This window comes from Dryobates pubescens, chromosome 3 (genome assembly GCF_014839835.1).
Source record: "Dryobates pubescens isolate bDryPub1 chromosome 3, bDryPub1.pri, whole genome shotgun sequence".
NCBI classification, from domain to species: Eukaryota; Metazoa; Chordata; class Aves; order Piciformes; family Picidae; genus Dryobates; species Dryobates pubescens.
This window is the reverse complement of record NC_071614.1, coordinates 14,385,394-14,403,454: the sequence shown is the minus strand read 5'-3', so window position 1 is coordinate 14,403,454 and position 18,061 is coordinate 14,385,394. Positions and strand designations below refer to the sequence as shown.

Sequence of the window (18,061 nt, the reverse complement as noted above, 5' to 3'; positions counted from 1 at the left end):
CCCATGCACAGCACTGCAGCACATCCCATGCACAGCACTGCAGCACATCCCATGCACAGCAGTGCAGCACATCCCATGCACAGCAGTGCAGCACATCCCATGCACAGCAGTGCAGCACATCCCATGCACAGCACTGCAGCACATCCCATGCACAGCAGTGCAGCACATCCCATGCACAGCACTGCAGCACATCCCATGCACAGCAGTGCAGCACATCCCATGCACAGCACTGCAGCACATCCCATGCACAGCACTGCAGCACATCCCATGCACAGCAGTGCAGCACATCCCATGCACAGCACTGCAGCACATCCAGTGATTGTAATTCTGGGCTAGCACTTCCCTGTCAGGAGTTCCGGGCAGGGCAAATCAACTTTAAGCAGATCACTTTCCAATCCTCACAGACAGATGCTAAAAACCAGGGCATGGTAAAAGCTAAAGGGAAAAGCCTAGCACCAAGTTTCTTTTTCCATTTGATCTCTCTGCAGGAGAGTTCAAATGAGGCTTGGAATTCTGGACTAGCACATTTGGGGAGGTCTCACTCTGGTTTTCGGTGTCCCTACAGTCCCAGGACACACACACACACCCATGTCTCTCCCAGCACCTAAAAGCGAACTGGGGGCACCTCAAGGGCTTTAGAGGGTGACAAAGAGGGTCTGGGGACATGTAAACGAGTCTGGAGGCACCAAGATGGCGCTGCCCTCCCAGTGATGGTGCCTGCCCTCCCCAAGATGGCGCTGCCTCTCCAAGATGGTGCCGCCCTGACCAAGAAGACTAAGCCCTCACCAAGCTGGCTCTGCCCTTGCCCCATTGGCTCCGCTCTCAGCAGCACGGTGCCTGCTGGCTCCGGCCTGGCGTTGTTCTGCGGCAGCTGCAGGACTCTGCCGTGGAGCTGCGGGCGGGGGGCAGCGGCAGGGGCGGTGGGGGCCAGCGGGGGTGTCTGTTGGGGCAGTGTCAGCGGCGGGGGCTGGGGTGCGTGTGGGTGTGCAGCACTCTGCAGGGCTCTGCTCCAGTTCATTAAGTGTTCTCCCAGTCCCTCCCAGTGCTCCCAGGAACTGCAAAATGCTTCTCCAGGGCGCCCCGGAACACTGCGTGCCTCTAACCCTAACCCATCCCACGCCCCCTGCATTCTCACTGTCCCTCCTACTGCCTCCCAGTCCCTGCCAATCCCCTCCCAGTCCCTTCCTGTCCCTCCCAGTTCCCCCCAGGTGCTGTGTTGCTGCAGACTGACTCCGGTGGCCAGCAGAGGGCGAGGCTGAGCACCCTCCAGACCTGCATCGCTTTGGGCTTCACCCAGGGGCTCCCCAAACCCTCCCCAGACTCGTGAGTATCCCAAAAATTCAACACCCTCCCCTCTGGACACCCCAAAAATAGCCCAGGAAGGGGTTGGGGACCCAAAAGTCATCTTGGGGGACCCCAAAATCATCTCCAGAGACCCCAGGACCATCCTAGAGGAGTTGGAGATCCCAGAAATCCTCTTGGGTGACCCCAGGAGCATCCTGGAGGGGTTGGGGACCCCAAAAGCATCTTGGAGAACTCCAGGACCATCCTTGAGGAGGTGGGGACCCTAAAATCCTCGGGGGGGGGGGAAAATTTGGGCACCCCAAAAAATCATCTTGAGGAACCCCAAAACCATCTCCAGGGACCCCAGGACCCTCCCTGGGGTGTTGGGCACCCCAAAAATCCTCTTGGGGGATCCCAAAATACTCTCGGGGGGATTCAAAGAGCCCATTTGTGACACCTTCTCTTGGGTCCCTGGGGGACACCACTGGTGCCTGGCTGCCAGCTGGCTGTGGCACCATTCACCACCACTCTCTGGGCTCAGCCTCCAGCCAGTTCCTAACCCAGCTCAGAGTGTTGTGGTCCAAGCCACGAGCTGACAGCTTAGCCAGCAGTTTGCTGTGGGGGATGGTGTCAAAGGCCTTGCTGAAGTCCAGGCAGACCACATCCACAGCCTCCCCACGTCCACCAGGCAGTCACCTGATCATAGAAGGAGCTCAGGTTGGAGAGGCAGGACCTGCCCTTCCTAAATCCCTGTTGGCTGGACCTGAGCCCTTGGCCGTCCTTCAGGTGCGCAGTTATTGCCGCCAGGATAATCATCGAGACAGTCAGTGACAGACAGCTTTTCAGGCTTTTAATATTGTCAGCTCATCTGGTAAGAAACAGATGCCATCCCTGTTTGACTCTTCCCTCACACAGGTTTGCCTGGAGCTCCAGCAGTAGGAAATGATGCTTCTGATGCTCTTGCACTCACTGTTGTGATCCCTCATAAATCCCAACAGGCTCCAGTTTCACAGCATCTCTTTCACCAGAATGTCTCTGCCTTGATGAAACTTTGCACTCACTAGGGAACAAGCGCAGCAAATTGTCAACAACTGCCTCCTGTCCCCAGGAAGAAGGTTAAGAGCAGATGAACTCTGGCAGACGGCTGCCACACGAAGGGCAGCTCTGGGACACTTCGAGCTCGTGCACGTAGCCGAAGGTGCTCCTGCTGGACTCATGGTGGCTTCAGGCCACACAGGCCACACGTGTGCGGTGTGGAATGGCATCTGCTTCGCTGCTTCGCCTGTGCGAGTGGAAGCAGAGCACGGACCTGCCTCTGTGTCTTGCAAAGCTGGGCTCAAACAGGCTCCAGGCGCAGCCTGTAGCGCCGTGGGGCAATCCTGGCACACGTGCAGGGCACCTTGGCAACCATGCCAGAGAAGCAAAGGAAGGGCAATGCCCAAGGAGCGACCCCACAAGAAAGGTCAGATGGAGCTACATTTGTTCTGAATTTTTAAGCCATTCATCCGCTCCATTTTTCCCCACTGCCTCAGAAAGCCATTTTAATCATCAGATGCTGCCACCACGGCAACATGTCATGGGCACCTGGGGGCACCTTATCTCCAACGAATGGAAGGGACCAGTACCCTTGCTCACACGGGGCAGGGGTCATGCCTCAGCTGTCCAAGGTGTTTTAAAAAACAAAGAGGAGAGAGATGTGGCAGCTGCTGTTCTGCAAACAACTAAACCTTCTAAGATTAATGCAGAAGGCATGGGATTACAAAACCTTCCCTAGCTGAAGAACTGCAGGATGCCAACTTGTTTGTGAAGAACTAAACAAAAACATCACCTGAGTGCCAAAAGCATCATTCTGCCAAAGCCAGACCCCCAGGCAGGGAACGCTTTTCGGCGCTGTTAGAGAGGACTGTTTTCAGCTGTGTGTGCAGGGCTGGCTTCTATCAGTTCTGTGGGTTCATGTGCAGGGTAAGAAATAATATTGCTTTGGGCAATAAAGTGATTCTGTCGTGCAGCAGCAACAGGGTTTGGGCCTTCATTTGTCACATTAGCATGCCTTAAAATTACCATTTTTAGATTCCTGTCCTATCTCTTTTAGTCATTCTCAACATGCAGACATGTTTATAATCAGGCCCTCAAAATACAAACTTCTACTTTACCAAGATCTGATGAAAACAAATTTATGCTCTAAGAGCATCAGTTTTCCACAACGGCTTTGAAAAGGCTTTGGCCAAGCAGTGCTGAAATGCTTAACACAGCAGCACAAACTGCTGTCCCCAGGGGAACTGGAACTCCCAAAGCCTTAAAAATGTCCCACACCCCAACAGCCATTGGTGCTCCACTGTTGCCACCTCCTAAGCTCACACAGCTTGCCCAGCAATCAGTGCAGGACCTGCTTTCAAACCATGGCTTTGCTGTAGTCCTGGAGGATACAGGACCTGTCAGGGTGCATCAGAGCAAGAAATCCTTCTCAGCTTATTCTGTGCTATCAGCTTACCACACTGTCTAATCAAGGGCAGCCTAGTCACGATAGCACCTTCCCCCTGCAGAGGCAGAAATCAAGCAGAAACACTGGAAGCAAAGTGCTTCTAAGAGTAAGGACTTACCTTAGGTTAGTCCTTGTAGCAAGATGGGTGGTAAATCTGAAACAGAATTGTGAGGCATTTAACTAGACATCAAGAAATGACGGCAGCTGTGAATAAAGCAGCATCAGCTGCACAGCTCACCCCATCTGCCCAGATCAACAGTGGCAGGAACAGGCCAAATCTCTGGGAAAGGATTTTGGGGGCCTTTAGTTAGGAAGAATGACCAGACAGAAGTCTGCTGAGTGCTGGGAATTCTTTGTGCCCAGCTGTATGGAGAAACAATGGAACCAACATCCACCCCCATCCAGAGGGACATTCCTTTGTCTTCCAGCACTGCAGCACAAGGGCAGACTGGGGACCCTGTACTGATGGTACCAGGACCTCAAGAACTTCCAGAGGCTGAGATATTGATGCCACTTGGAGCCAGAAGCAGTAACGTGGGGGTGCTTCAGGAGAGACAGAGCACTGGGCCCTCCCCTTTTGCTGTGGCTCTTCAGGGCCTGTGCTGTAGCTGAGCATCCCCTGTGCGGCAGGGCAGGTTACCTTGGCATCGACTCTAATGGCATTTCTCAGGCGCCACTCTTCCTCTTCATCATCCCAGTACTGCTCGAACTGCTCTTGGCAAATCTCACAGCTCTGGATAGTTTTTGGAGGGATGTGGTTATTGCAACCATTGCCTCAACACCCCAACTGCAAGAGTCTAGTAACAGGCTAAAAGGAGTCTTTGAACTAGGGGTAAATACATCGAGACCACCACAGGATCTTTAGCTGGACACTGAGCAGAGTTTGCAGCCCCAGAAATCATCATCACCTGCCTGTGAAGACTGGTGTCACCTGAGAAAGGTCAGCTTTGACCTTTTAGCCAAGCTGGTGGCTGCAAAACACGTCATAACCCGATGCTGTTTTCCTGCCATATCAGACAATCCAGTGCAGGGGATTTCATCTTTTTATTTTAGTTTCTTTTTATGGATTATCTTCACTCTTCCCCTTGACCTGGAGTCTCAAATCAATGGCAGAACTTTCTAATGAAGTGTGAACAGCTTTAGTACTTCTGTGCAAAAGAATCAACTGGGAGAAGAAAGTACAAAAGGTGCTTTGGAAAATGAAATCAAAGGCCTCCATGCCTTGGGGGCTTAGCGTGCTAAACCCAGTTGTCATCCCAGCAGCATTTGGCTTTAATTGCTACATCAATTCACCTAGCAAAATGCCCAGCTGGTGGTGACTTGAGACTGAGTTGCCTTGAAGACAGATCTGACATGTTGGTGCCATGGGTTAGTTGTTTGGGTGGTGTTGGATTGGTTGATGGGTTGGACGCGATGATCTTGAAGGTCTCTTCCAACCTGGTTTATTCTATGTATGTATCTGACAGGTACTAACCTGTCTGCTACAAAGACAGACAATTCTGTATCAAAGCACCAAACCCCAGTAACCCAAATCATGGTTAGAGCAGCAAAGGTCCAGCTCTAAGTCATTTGCTCTCCTCATTCCCTCTGTGTGAATGTTCAGTCCATGACCACGCTTTGCCCCTCTCAGTTCTGCTCAGGTAGTGAGTGCCCATGGGTGCAGAGCTTGTGCAGCTGCAGGTGATTTATGCTACTATCTGCCCATGGGAAACAACCACTGCACACACAAACACAGCACCCGTGGAGAGGCTCCGCAGAGCTCCAAGAACACGACTCCTGGCTACCTGTGGCCACTCTGTGAAAGACTGCTGCAAACGTCTTTAAAGTCTCAGAGGATTCGCTGTGTCTGGGCTAAGAGAGGGGAGTTGAAACTTACCTCAGCTGCTCCAGCTGGTCCAGCAGGCACACTCTGAATCTCATCCTTCTTTGAAGCTTGTCGTGCCTTCAGCACAGCTTCATGAGCTCTTTCAAAAATCTGGCTCTTCGCAGTCTTCTGCAGATCAGCTGCTGCTGCAAATTCAATCCACTCCTGAGGAGAACGTTGTAATTCACACTCAGACAATGACAGCTAGAAATGACTGCAAAATACAAGGAAACAAGCAAAAAAAACCCACCCCACCACCCCAAAAGCACTGTATTTAATACATCTTGCTTCATTAAAGCTAGAGTGAGTGCTCCCCATGTGCAGCACTGGCACAGTGCAGCTTGCTCGGGTCAACAAAGCTGTTTTCCTAAAAAAACCCATTCTCCTGCAATTCCATTCTCAGTGAGATGAAAACAGAGCCAGCATCTTCCAATTATTTCTTGTCCGGCATGCCATGGCCTTCTGCACTGTGACAGGCACTGGAGAGATCTCAGCCATCATTGTTTGCCCAAGGCCAGCTCTGTGCTGGTACAAATTTCAGCTGCAGCCCTACAGTGCCAGGCCAGACAGAGGCAGCCCCTGGCCTGTGATGCCCCAGGAGCCAGGCTGCATCACTTACTGCTGAGCTGCAGTACCACTGCCTGTGTGCTGCTGCTCTGCCTGCAGCTTTCCGGCTCCGGTTCCGTCCATAGTGCCAGTCCAAGTGCTCGGCGTAGCCCTGAGACGTGGCCAGCCTCACCCCACAGGAGCCACACTGGATGCCAGTGTGCAGAGCATTGATGGCACTGCTGTAACGCCTGTAGAGAGAACCAAACCAAAGCTGCACTTTCCCTGGGAAAGAAAAGGAGAAGCATCTCCTCAGCAAATTGCTTTCTCTGCCCACAAGAGCGGAGTAAGGCCAAGGATCTCATGGGGGTTAGAACCCACAACAGAGCTACACTCTCCCTCATTTTCATATCACCATCAGCTGAAACATTCACACCACAAGCAAGGGCCCACGGGAATCAGTGCTGAGGAGACCCCAGGGCTGTATTTCATGCCTGCAGCTTGATCAGCCAACAGTGCACGCAGCAGGGCCTCGGGCTCAGCTTGGCCAGCTCCCATGAAGGTGGTGAGCCCAGCAGTGAGCAAGGAGAAGCCCTGACTGCAGTGGACATCACAGCCTGCCTGAGCCAGGAGCACCCTGCAGCTCCTGGACTTTCCCCAGGTCAGTTTTCCCTCTTTCTGCTCCCTCAAATTCTCCAAGGCTGACACCAAAAGCTGCAGGTCCCCTTGGTTCCAAGGTGAGGCCTGATCTTCCCCAAGCCCTCAGCTGCCTTGGATCAGCCGTGGAGATCTCCCCCTGCCCTCACTCTCAGTGCCCTGTAACTCACGACACGAAACGATACGCACTGCCTAAGCTCTTCCACTTGGAAGTCAGTGAGGTCTGGAACATCTTCCTTCTGCTCAGCAGCTTTCCCTTCAGCAGCTGGCTGGGCTGATGGTTCATTCCCTTCTAAGATAGCATAAAGATATCTCTTTCATCAACATTTCAGTGCCTCATCAGAAAGAGCTGATAGACTCCTGAGAGTTATTTTGAGTCAAGTGTTCCTAAGCATGACCTGTCCCTACTGGAGTGCCAGTGCAGCACAGCTCAGGCACCGCTGAGAGCCTGGCTGTCCTGCATGGGATGCAGCACATGAGGGGCAACCAGGAGATCAAGCCCAGTCAGCATGGGCTCATGAAGGGCAGATCCTGCTTGATGACCCTGGTCTCCTTCTACAACAAGGTGACTGCTGAGTGGAAGAGGGACAGGCTGTGGGTGTCCTCTACCTGGCCTTCAGTGAAGCCTTTGACACTGTCTCCCACAGCATCCTCCTGGAGAAACTGGATGCTCATGGCTTGGATGGGTGGATGCTTCACTGGGTTAAGAACTGGCTGCTGGCCAGGCCCCAAGAGTGGTGGGGAATGGAGTTAACCCCAGCTGGTGGCCAGTCAGCAGTGGTGTTCCCAGGGCTCAGCACTAGGGCCACTTCTCTTTAATGTCTTTGTCAGTGATCTGGGGGAAGGGATCCAGGCACCCTCAGTACATTTGCAGATGGCACTGAGTTCAGTGGCAGTGTTGATCTGCTGGAGGGTAGGAAGGCTCTGCAGAGGGAGCTGGGCAGACTGGATCCATGGGCTGAGACCAATGGAATGAGGTTCCAAAGGCAAAGTGCTGGGTCCTGCACTTGGGCAACAAGAACCCCCATGCTTGGGGCAGAGTGGCTGAAACTGCCCACCAGAAAAGGACCTGGGGGTGCTGGTGGACAGCTGGCTGAAGATGAGCCAGGGTGTGCCCAGGTGGCCAAGAAGGCCACCAGCATCCTGGCCTGGGTCAGCAGTGTATAGCCACCAGGAACAGGGAAGTGATCATCCCCCTGTACTGGGCACTGGTGAGGCCATACTTCAAATACTGGGGTCAGTTTTGGGCTCCTCACTCCAAGAAGGACATTGAGGGGCTGGGGCATGTCCAGAGAAGGGAAAGAAGTTGGAGAGGGGTCTAGAGAAGAGCAGCTCAGGGACCTGGGGTTATTCAAACCTGGAGAAAAGGAGGGTGAGGGGCTCTCTACAGCTAAATGAACCAAGCAGGAGTTCAGCAAAGCTTTACACTTCAGCTGTGGACACACTGAGCAGGTAGAACATGCTGGAGCTACCTACGTGCTGAGGTGGGAGCAGGGTTTGGCAGGTGTAGGATCCCTGCTGACAGCAGCCTAGCAAACAATTCATTGACATGGAGCTGTCCCAGGTGGTTGTCAGGACGTGATAGTGGAAGGGCTCCTGTGCAAACACAGCAAGGAGACAGAAGCTCAGCACCACAAATGTCCTTGGCTTGTATCAGCATCTTCCACAAGGAGCTTTCCCTCCTGCCTTCTGCTCCTTCCCTTTTGATCTCACATTGTCAGCTCTCTCCACTTCATGCCCAGTCTCTGGTTGGTTTCTTCCCTTCCCTTCCCGTTCACCTAGAGGTGGCTGTCTGTTCTGGCTGCCCATGGACAGATTCCCACTCAAGAGGGAGCACTGCAGTGTCCTAGTTTCCTGAGTTTAGGCTGCAAGATCTCAGCAGGACCAGGCCACTTAAACACTGAGGACTTTCTAGGAGCTTTTCGTTGCCAGACACTCCTGCGGTGGGAATGTTCACAGCCCCTGGCAAATGCCAGCCAGGCCACAGACTGGTACTTTCCAGGAAAGCAGACAGAAATTAGTGTTGGGTCTTGGCACAAGTACATACCAAATCCACATGGCTCATAAAGACTATTGGAAGCCCTCAAGAGATGAAGCTACTGCCAGAACCACACCTATAGCCTTCTCGCTGAGGAGGCTTCACTTAGTCCACACAGCCCTAGCACAGCAGGACACTACAAAATGGCTGCAGACAACACCAAACTGGGTGGCAGTGTTGATCTGCTGGAGGGTAGAAAGGCTCTGAAGAGGGACCTGGGCATCCTGGATTGATAGGCCAAGGCCAATAGGATGAAGTGTAACAAGGACAAGTGCTGGGTCCTGCACTTGGGTCACAACAGCCCCATGAGCACTCCAGGCTTGGGACAGAGTGGCTGAAACTGTCCAGCAGAAAAGGACCTGGGGGTGCTGGACTTAAATTGCAGCATGGGAGGTGTAGTTTTGATATCTGGAAAAATGTCTTCACTGGAGGATGGTCAGGCATTGAAACTGGGTGCCCAGGCAAGTGGTGGTTTCATCTTCCCTTGAGGGGGTTCAAAACCCTGGTTTAATGGCCATGGGGGTGTTAGCCTGCTGGTTGGACTCCATGGTTTTGGAGGTCTTCTGCAGCTGAAACAATTCCATGATTCTCCAAGTTCCTTTTTTTGGTTACACACCTGCAGGGTTCTGAACAAGGCTTCCAGGATGTGGCCAATGCTGCTGAGCTTGGCCACAAGGCCCTGGCTGGGCAAACGTGACAGGAACCTGTGAAAGTAAACATTTCAGTCTTTGGTGTGCAATCATGAGATGATAAACTTACTGCTGAAATGTTACCATTGAAACTGCAGCTGTGTCTCCAGAATTTGATTTAGTCTTCCAGGAGTGAACCATCCCAGTTTGGTACTGGAAGGTCCACAAATGGCTGCAGAACCTCTGCCCTATTTTCATTTCCCACCAGAAGAGCTTCAGAATATCCTCCTTTTGCTGACATTTCACTGACCCCATCTGTTCATCTCAGACCAACACCTTTTCCTCTGCCTATCCAGCCTTCAGTCATGTTTCCAAACACAGCCTTTCCTTTGGAACTGCTCCTGTTCACCAGCACAAAGCTCCTCAGAGAGGAATTTGGGGAACTGGTGACTGTACAAAAGCTGCCATCAGTTCTCATCCAGGAACTGAAGTTGTGTCCCCTGCACCACAAACACCTTGGAAGCAGTTTTCAGCAGGCCTCTACAGTAAGCTTCGGACAGCAAACCAGTTCATGCTCCAAAGAAGGCTGAGCTTTGGTCCTAGTTGTTTGCCTCCTTCATTTACAAATTGCTTTACATTTGATCCCATTAGAGGTCAGCAGGACACGAGCCCTGCTGTGGCACCCTCAGTGCCACACTGAGTGATCACTCTGATCACTCTGGGTGATCAGTGATCATCCCCAGATGCTCTCCACTGACAGCAATCACATTGTTGTCACTGAGCTGAGGTACAATTTCCCTCTTCTGAAGGGAGCATTTCCAACAGGGACAGCTGAGCTCAGAAAGCTGCTGGTGCAGAAAGCACCTGAACAGACTCTTATGAACAGGACATGCTCAGCTTCCCCAAACCATGGAGGTCTCTCTAAACAAGGCCACTCAGCAGTAGTGACAGCTGCAAGATGACAACGGAATGCTGCTGGCCCACTTTCATTCTACAGCTCTTCGAAACATCAGTCCTGTGGATCCACTGATGTCATCTTTCCAGCTTGGTGGAGAATTGCCTTCTGTGCCAGGTGAATGGAAACACCACAAACTGCCCAGGGCCTGGGTCTGTTCTCAGGCTATAAATCCTGATGGCACTATCTGCTCCTGGGAAACAACCAACTGAGCTACAACCCACTGTAAAGATTCGACTCTTAACAAAAGATTCTTAAAGACCAGCAACACATGTCCTGAAAGTCTCCATGAGCTGGTGAGGGAGGAGGATTTGTCTGACCTCAAAACTGGCTCCCAGTCTGCAGCTCTTCAGGAAAATCTTTACTTTCTAGAATAAAAAAACCCTGCTAGTTCTGCACACAAAAATATTTCTGCAAAGCAAACTGTTGAACACAATCAGTTCTTACCTGACGACTTCCCATTGAGATGTTCCTGAAGCTTCCATGCTGAGGACCCTGAGGAGCTGTTGCATCCCAGTGCTGTGCACCTGCTCTCCGAGGGCAATCCTGTGCCCCTGGGCCAGCTGTGCTCTGCAGCTGCATCCTGTGAGATGGTCGATGGGAGCCCTGCTCGGGATGCTGCACAAAGGGACCCCCCTGTCCACATGGTGACATTCCCAGCCTTGAGGGAGCATGTGGAGCCATGTTTTGAAAAGGTACACCTTGAAGGCCAAGGGGCAAGTCAAATCCAGAGGCTGGTTGGCAATGTCCATCAAATCTTAGAGGTACCTCTGTATTGAATTGTCCTGACAGTCCCTGTGGCCCCAGTGGCTGACCATGTGGCTCCTCAAACCTGATGCCTCCTCCAGGTTGGCCATGGGGCCCCAAGGGCTGACCTGGAGGTCCCTCAAACCTGAGGCCTAAGCAGTGCTGCTGCTTTGGTGCTCGGGGTGATAAAATCCTTCCAGCAGCAGGACATATTTCCTGGTGTCTTTGGTGAGGACATTCAGCAAGTGCTTGGTGTTCTTCACCCTGCTGTGAGCTGAAAGCAAGGACAGGTTTCAGACAGGGATTGCTCTGTGCTTCAGGACAGAGCTGTTCCATTGTTAGAACTGATCACGGCCAAACCTCGTCATCACCTCAGGATCTAAGTGTGTGGCACTTCCACGTTTCACAGCAGAAGTGAGTTCAAGTTACCAGCTTTAACAATCTGAACCTTGCCTCCCAAAGCCTGGAGGCAGCAGCAGAATTTCCACCCACTTTACACAGAAGCTGTTTCAAAAGCAGTAACTTACTTTGGATTTTCTTCCCAACCAGATTTCCACCTCTTGCCCGATGTTGCTCCATCCCAGTTTGCTGCACACTCTGGATGCTGGCTTGCTGTTCCTTGGAGACTGCTTTCATGGGCTCTGTTCACTGCCCTTTGATCCTGCACCTCTGCTTTGACGTTACTCTGATAATGATTTCTGCCACCTCTTGCTGCTTGTGTGTCTTCTTCTACCTGAGGCTGCTCAGGGCATTTCTGGTGTATCTTTCTAATTTTAGGAGATGACAAAATGGGAGACAAACTTCTCAGTCTTCTTTTGAGTGCTCTCCTCTCTAGTCCTTGTGGAGACTGTGTAGCTGGTGGCTGTGTCTCAACAGGTCCTTTTCTGGCACTTGCTCTCCTTTGTTTTCCACCCTGTGCTTCTGACTGTGCTGAAGTTATCTCTCCTGTCTGAGCAGCAGCAAGATCATACATAGGGATCATTTTGGAGGGAAGTTCAGAACAAAACCCCAGCACGTTCACCTGTTTTTGCCTCAATTTTGAGTATCATTCTTAACACTTTTAAATAAACAAATACTGTCCAAGCACCCCAAGCACCCCATAAAGCTCCAATCCTCACAGAGCTCTGCTTCCCAGGCAGAAGCACAGTGATGGCTGGCAGCTACCAGGACAGGTAAGAACTGTCCCAAAGAGCCCCCCTGAAAAGTGTCACCACTGTGGTGGCTTAGACTGGGTGCTGGCCTGGATGCCACTGCACAGACCACACCTGGGAGGTCCCAAAAGGGTCCAGCCCACTGGGTGGTCACAGCAAGCCAGGTATTTCACCCCCAGTCCTCTGCTCCCCTATAAAACATCAGCGCAGGGTCTTCACTTCCTCTTTCGCCCCCCGCTGCTGCCTAGGTAAATGGCTGAGCTGCCTGCCTTGGGCCTGCCCAGGCCTGAGGCTGGGGTGGGGGTGGGGTGGAGGAAAGAGCCCAGGGGGTTTTTGGGTATACCCCCAGGTGGGGGTATACGTTCTTGGGTATGTTCTGGGATCTCTCCCTCTTTGTCATGGTGCCTGTGGTTCTCTGTAAAACTTTCATTGTTGTTTCTATTGTTTTCCCACTTAAACTTTCCATCACTTTTGCAGTCCCTTTGTCTGAGTCGTTATTTCTGCCCGTGGTGGGAGAAATTGCTCTCCCAAACCATGACAACCACCTGGCTGCCCACTTGTGCTTGGGCCTGCTCCAGCTCTGAGATTTTTTGCCGCACTTCCAGCAGCTCCTTTTCCTTCTCAAGCACTTGCTGCCTCAGCAGCTGCTCCTGTGTCAAAGGCTTTGGTGTTTCAGCAAGAGCTGGAGGAGCAGGGGCAGCAGCCCTGGCACAGGCAGGTGCAGTACATTCCTCTGGCTAGAAACAGAACCGAACCTGTGACACTGCAAATCCTGAGGGAGCCAGGGAGCCCTGGAGCTGGTTTGGTTAGAACAAGGTCACCGAGCCCCCGCCTCACCCTAACACCCCCATGGCCCCCATGCTCAGCTAACTCCAGCTCCCTTACCTGCTGCCACCATCCAGCACTGTGCTGCTGTGACAGGGGGACGTCGCCTAACAGCAGTTCATTCATGTCCACCCTCCAGAGCACAGGTTTGAAATAGGCAAACCAAGCCCCCCAGTGCTCTGCATTCAGGAGTGCCTCTGCCCTGCCTACACAGCCCAGGCTCTGCATTCCTGAGGCACTGCACTGTCAACAAGCAGCCTACAAACAAGGATGGCTGCTCTAGGACCATCTGTCCGTACAGCAGGCACACAAACTGACCGAGGCAACTGCAGGCTGAGGGCTCACAGGGGTGCCAGCAGCATTCCCATCTGGAGGCAGAGGTTTCACTGGCCAAGCAGGATCTAATGACTTGACTCTGACATCCAGGGCATGCAGCTTCTCCAGGGGGAAAATCCTGTCCCACGTTGAGCGCAAGAGGAATAAACTCTTGCGAGTCTCTATGTCCACCTGCAACAACAAAACACCCCCAGGGCTCCCTCAGCTCCTGCCAAACACAGCCTGCAGCTTTGCTGCCAGAAGGAAGGTTGCATTTATGTCCTGTTGCTCTCAGCACTTGGCATTTCAACACACTGGCCTCGCTGTGCAACAGCTCTCAGCAGCGCAGGTCACACTCCCATGCCACCAGAATCAGAGAGGCTCAGCTGTGGAATTGCTGTTTCAAGGCCGCTGGAAGGCTTTATTGTCCCTGACCATCTTCTGAGCATTTTCTGTCCACTTTTCCATGACCAAAATTCTCATTTCATTTGCCCAATTTCTGTTGAAAAAATACAGTAGAAAACTCTTGCAAAACAACAGCCTCTGAGAAAAGAAACTGCTCCAAGTGTTGATGCTCAGCTCTTCAGCCCCTGAAGGACTTTTCCCACCAGATGCCAGATGAGGGCTGTTAGCCATCAATTCAGGTTTAGTTCAGCTGTACCACTGGACCCCTCTGTGAGCCACAGACCAAACCTCCTTGCAGGGTCAGTGCCTTGTAGGGTCAGTCAAACAGTTAGTTTGGATTATCTTAGGAAAGTTAGACATTTACAGTAAAGTAAAATTTCCTTCATCTCCCAACTTGAGAGTTCAGTTAAACAAGAACTCAAACCACCTGAGGACAAAATCTCTGCAACTGTCCTAATGCCAGTCTCCCAGTTCAGCCATTGAGCACTGACTGTGTGGATGGCTTTGGCTGTGTTGTTGGGATGTTACAGAAAGACACAGAACGGCCTAGAAAGTTTGGAGTTTCCTTTGGAGAGGAGCAGGAACTCCAACACAAATAATTCATCCTTAGCCCATGGGTGGGGAGAAGGGGGAGGCATTGTACAATTTTCATGAGAAGCATCCTGTTCACTGCAAAAGGAGCAGAAGTGGCTAAGCAAAAGGTTCTGACTTCATCAAGTGTCTGAATGGTCACTAAGGCAGAGTGACCTGGGACTGACTGATAACAACACTCGTGGCCATGGCAGTGCTGGGATTCTGCTTGCTTCTTTCAACAGGGCCAGTCCAGCCATTAAAGGTGACTGCCACTTTGTACATTTAATTAATACACATTAATTAAGTAGTTCTGGTTAGCTCAGCAGACACTTAACCTATAAAACGATCCACATGAGTCATGCAGAGCTTCAGCTGCAACTTCAAATGCACAGTTCAGTAGAACAGTCACCAGTAAACAGGGAAAACCCAAGGCAGTCTCTCCCTCCCCATCTGCACTGTACACAGGAGCTGGAGTCTCCTATGCTCCCCATCACAATGCAGTCTCTGTTTCATCAGGCATTTGACTTCTGGAAACCATACAGAAAGCATCCTGGAACTCAGACCCTCACTGCAAACAGTAAGCCACAGAAGCTGAAATCCATCCCAGTCCAGTCCTTCAAACCCTGACTTTGATGTGCAGGTCTCATAAGGAACACCACAATCACTGCACTGGGTTCAGAGCTGGTTAAGACTTAAAGACCTGGCAACGTTCTCAGTGTTGAGTGAAGTCAACACACACACTTGCACTGCAGCACAGCAACATCTGCCAAGAGCCTTTTCCCCTTCTAGCACTAGTTTCAAATCCCAGACCACTAGGACAGAAACAGCTCCCAGTGCCACTCCTCAGAGTTTCAGCACTCATTTCACACACCACAGCTGAAGTAAATGAGACAAATGCAACTACAGGAGGGACAGAAATCCACAAGGATCTGATTCACAGTCTCTTCTTGGCACAAGGACTATTTACTCGCTTACATTAAACCAGGAATCTGTAACTCCCTCATCTGTACATTACAAAAAGTCCATCCAGGTGAGCCACGGGTAACCAAACTGTCCAGGACAATTCCAGACTCTTATGACCCAAGCCAAGACTTTACATCTTTCAGCTCAGCATAATTCACCTGTGTGAGAGCAGCAGGGACAGTCTCCCACAGCACAGAGCCAGGACAAGGATTTATAAAAGCCAATCAACTTGTGTGGTTTGCCACCCAAGAAAACCCAACCCTGGGCACAGTGCTCATTGCCCAGGCACAGATTCATTTACAGAACTCTTCTGAAGTGCAGAGACCTTCTCAAAGACAGAGAGGAAGGTTTCCACCAAGTTTGGAGCAAAAGCCTTCAGGTATTCTCCTCCCACATTCTTGACGATGGAATCCATAAGATAGATGACAGGGAGCTTCTGCGATGGAGGAGCCTGGAATGGTGAGAAGAGAGGGAGAAGTTCAGCACAACCAAAGCACCTCTGAAGCACTGCAAACACAGGGATTGCCAGGCTCAGAAACCTCTTTTGGCTTGCCACTGCAAACACCAAGAGACTGGGCTTGGGATTTCCTGTTGATAGGAAAACTGAATCTGGCCAGTGGATGCTCAGATGAAAGCAGAAGGGGAATCATTCAGCAGCGAAGGCTCTGTGCCAAGTGCCACTGCCGTTGTGCATCTGACTGTGAGCAGGACTCAGACCTCAGCAGTGCAGCCTGCTGCAAATGTTACCTGCTCCAGGACGGCAGAATGACCTCAGTAGGGCTGGAATATTGAGGTCTTCCCTTCCAGGCAAAGCCAGCCACTGGGACAGGTCTGCACTGGGGGCACTGGCACAAATGGGAGGGGGGTTGAAAGGAGCCTTTCCTTTAAAAAATGCTCTTGTTTAAAAGGGTGCTGTAAAACCACATCCTATGCTGGGGCTGACTGACTGCTGCTGGCACCAGCCACCTGGGCTGGGCTCAGAGGAAGCCTCCTCTTTCTCTCTGTCCCATGTCTTTCAGATGACAGATTAGGACCTTAATGCAGTTTCTACAGTCAGGGAGAATTTCTTCTTCCTCACCCTGAACCTCCAGGTAGAATAAATGAAATACCCACAGGACAGGAGCAGCCCTCAGGGCACAGAACACCTGGAGTCCAAACAGATGGTCTGACCAGGCAGAGCAAAACAACCACAGATGCTCATCTACCTTTCACCCCCAAGCTGTTCTATAACAGCAGGGTTTGTGCCCTGCCAGCGCTCACAGGGACTGTGCTGGGGAAACAGTCTCACCCTAACTGGGGCTGCAAGTCCTCCTGGCTGCCTGGGCCGCTGTCTACATCCCCACTGTGGTAGGTTGAAATTCCCCCTCCACTTTGCCAGACTAACTCAGTTGGAAGCAAAAGGAAGCTGTATTTACAAGCAAAACTACAATCTTCAGTGGAGTGCAATGAATGTGTACAAAACATACAGGATTTTACAATATCCACAGGTTGGACTTGATGATCTTTGAGGTCTTTTCCAACCTCATTTATTATTGATTCTATGATTTACAATTAACAACATGAACACTGTGTTAGTCTGGCACAGTTAATGACCCAGCTGGGGGGCCCACCCAGCCCCAAATCCCCAACACCCTCTGGGCTGTCAAAATTTTCCTCTTCATGTTTGTCCCCTAATTAACCAACCCACCATCACCACCTCCATGTCCCCTAAAACCCCTGCTCTCTGCCCTCCACCCAACTCATCCAAGCCCAGCTGTACTCATCCCACCCATCCACTTGTCTCTTCCAGAGCCTCTTCCTCTCTCTCTCATCCTATTTCCAGTCTCTCAGGCCCTCTCCCACCTCCCTTCTTCCTTGTCTCTCCTTGTCTCTCCTTGTCCCCTTTTACCCTCTTCCTCCTGCCACTCCTCAGCCCACTGCTGCCTGGCTCTGCCCACCCTCCTCAGCAGGACATCTCCCCAGACCCTTCCTCCTAGTCCCAAGCCCACCCAGGGCATTGTCCCAGCTGGTCTCCCCAGCAGCACAGGCAGAAGCAGCAAGCAGTGGAACATCCAAACCTTGGCCATTTGTGCCTCTACCAGGGAGGCAATACTGCTGGCGAAGGCCACATTCTGCTGTGCCAGGACGGTCAGCCTGGTGATGGCAGATTTGCTGTTGAGTATCAGGCCCTGCAGCCACGCCTGATAACCCTGGCACACGTCTCCTGACACCCCTCTCCTCCCACGACTGCTCTCGGACTCTGGCATCCTGCTCCTCGACCAGAGGGCCACTGGCCGTTGGCTTGGTAACCTCTGTTGTTCACTTGCCGCACCCTGATTGGCTGATGCCCAGCTGCTCAGCCCGCTGCTGGCTGCCCTGGCGCCGCAGCCTCTGCCCGGCTGGGACCGTTCTGTGCCTCCTCTCTGCTTCAGCACTAAAGCTGTCCCCAAAGTCAAGCAGCCAGTGGGTAAGAGAGGGGATGTCCTCTCGCTGGAGCTCTCCAGGAGGTGAGGAGGAAGCGCCATCAGCTCCTCAAGCTGTTTGTTGGCAGAAAGCCAAGAGTCTCTTCTCACTTGAGTGAAGTGTCAGGCTTTGGGTTCAGCTTGCCCTGCCAGGCCAGAGGCAGTTTCCACCGTGCTGGAGTCTCG

The 18,061-nt window shown here is 52.0% G+C and overlaps 1 protein-coding gene across 1 annotated transcript; it reads right to left on the bottom strand.

Annotated features, from left to right (window-relative positions):
• Positions 1-3,890: 3,890 nt before the first annotated feature.
• Positions 3,891-17,680, bottom strand: LOC104303410 (pre-mRNA cleavage complex 2 protein Pcf11-like). Its single transcript, XM_054180146.1, has 12 exons — positions 17,492-17,680; positions 15,760-15,885; positions 13,497-13,685; positions 12,911-13,090; positions 10,903-11,529; positions 9,488-9,575; positions 8,310-8,429; positions 7,023-7,125; positions 6,250-6,427; positions 5,643-5,795; positions 4,407-4,499; positions 3,891-3,920 (listed from the first exon to the last, which is right to left on the bottom strand). Exons 1-12 carry the CDS (start codon positions 17,678-17,680, stop codon positions 3,891-3,893), a joined length of 2,076 nt encoding a protein of 691 aa, XP_054036121.1.
• Positions 17,681-18,061: the final 381 nt, after the last annotated feature.

Bases quoted from the DNA above. Each gene is read 5' to 3' on its own strand.
- LOC104303410 (XM_054180146.1), bottom strand. From the start codon at position 17,680: ATGCCAGAGTCCGAGAGCAGTCGTGGGAGGAGAGGGGTGTCAGGAGAC. The intron at 11,530-12,910 runs GTGGGCAGCCAG...ACAATGGAACAG, and splicing joins TGGAGCAGGCCCAAGCACAA to CTCTGTCCTGAAGCACAGAG. The intron at 9,576-10,902 runs GTAAGAACTGAT...TTACTTTCACAG, and splicing joins TCTCAATGGGAAGTCGTCAG to GTTCCTGTCACGTTTGCCCA.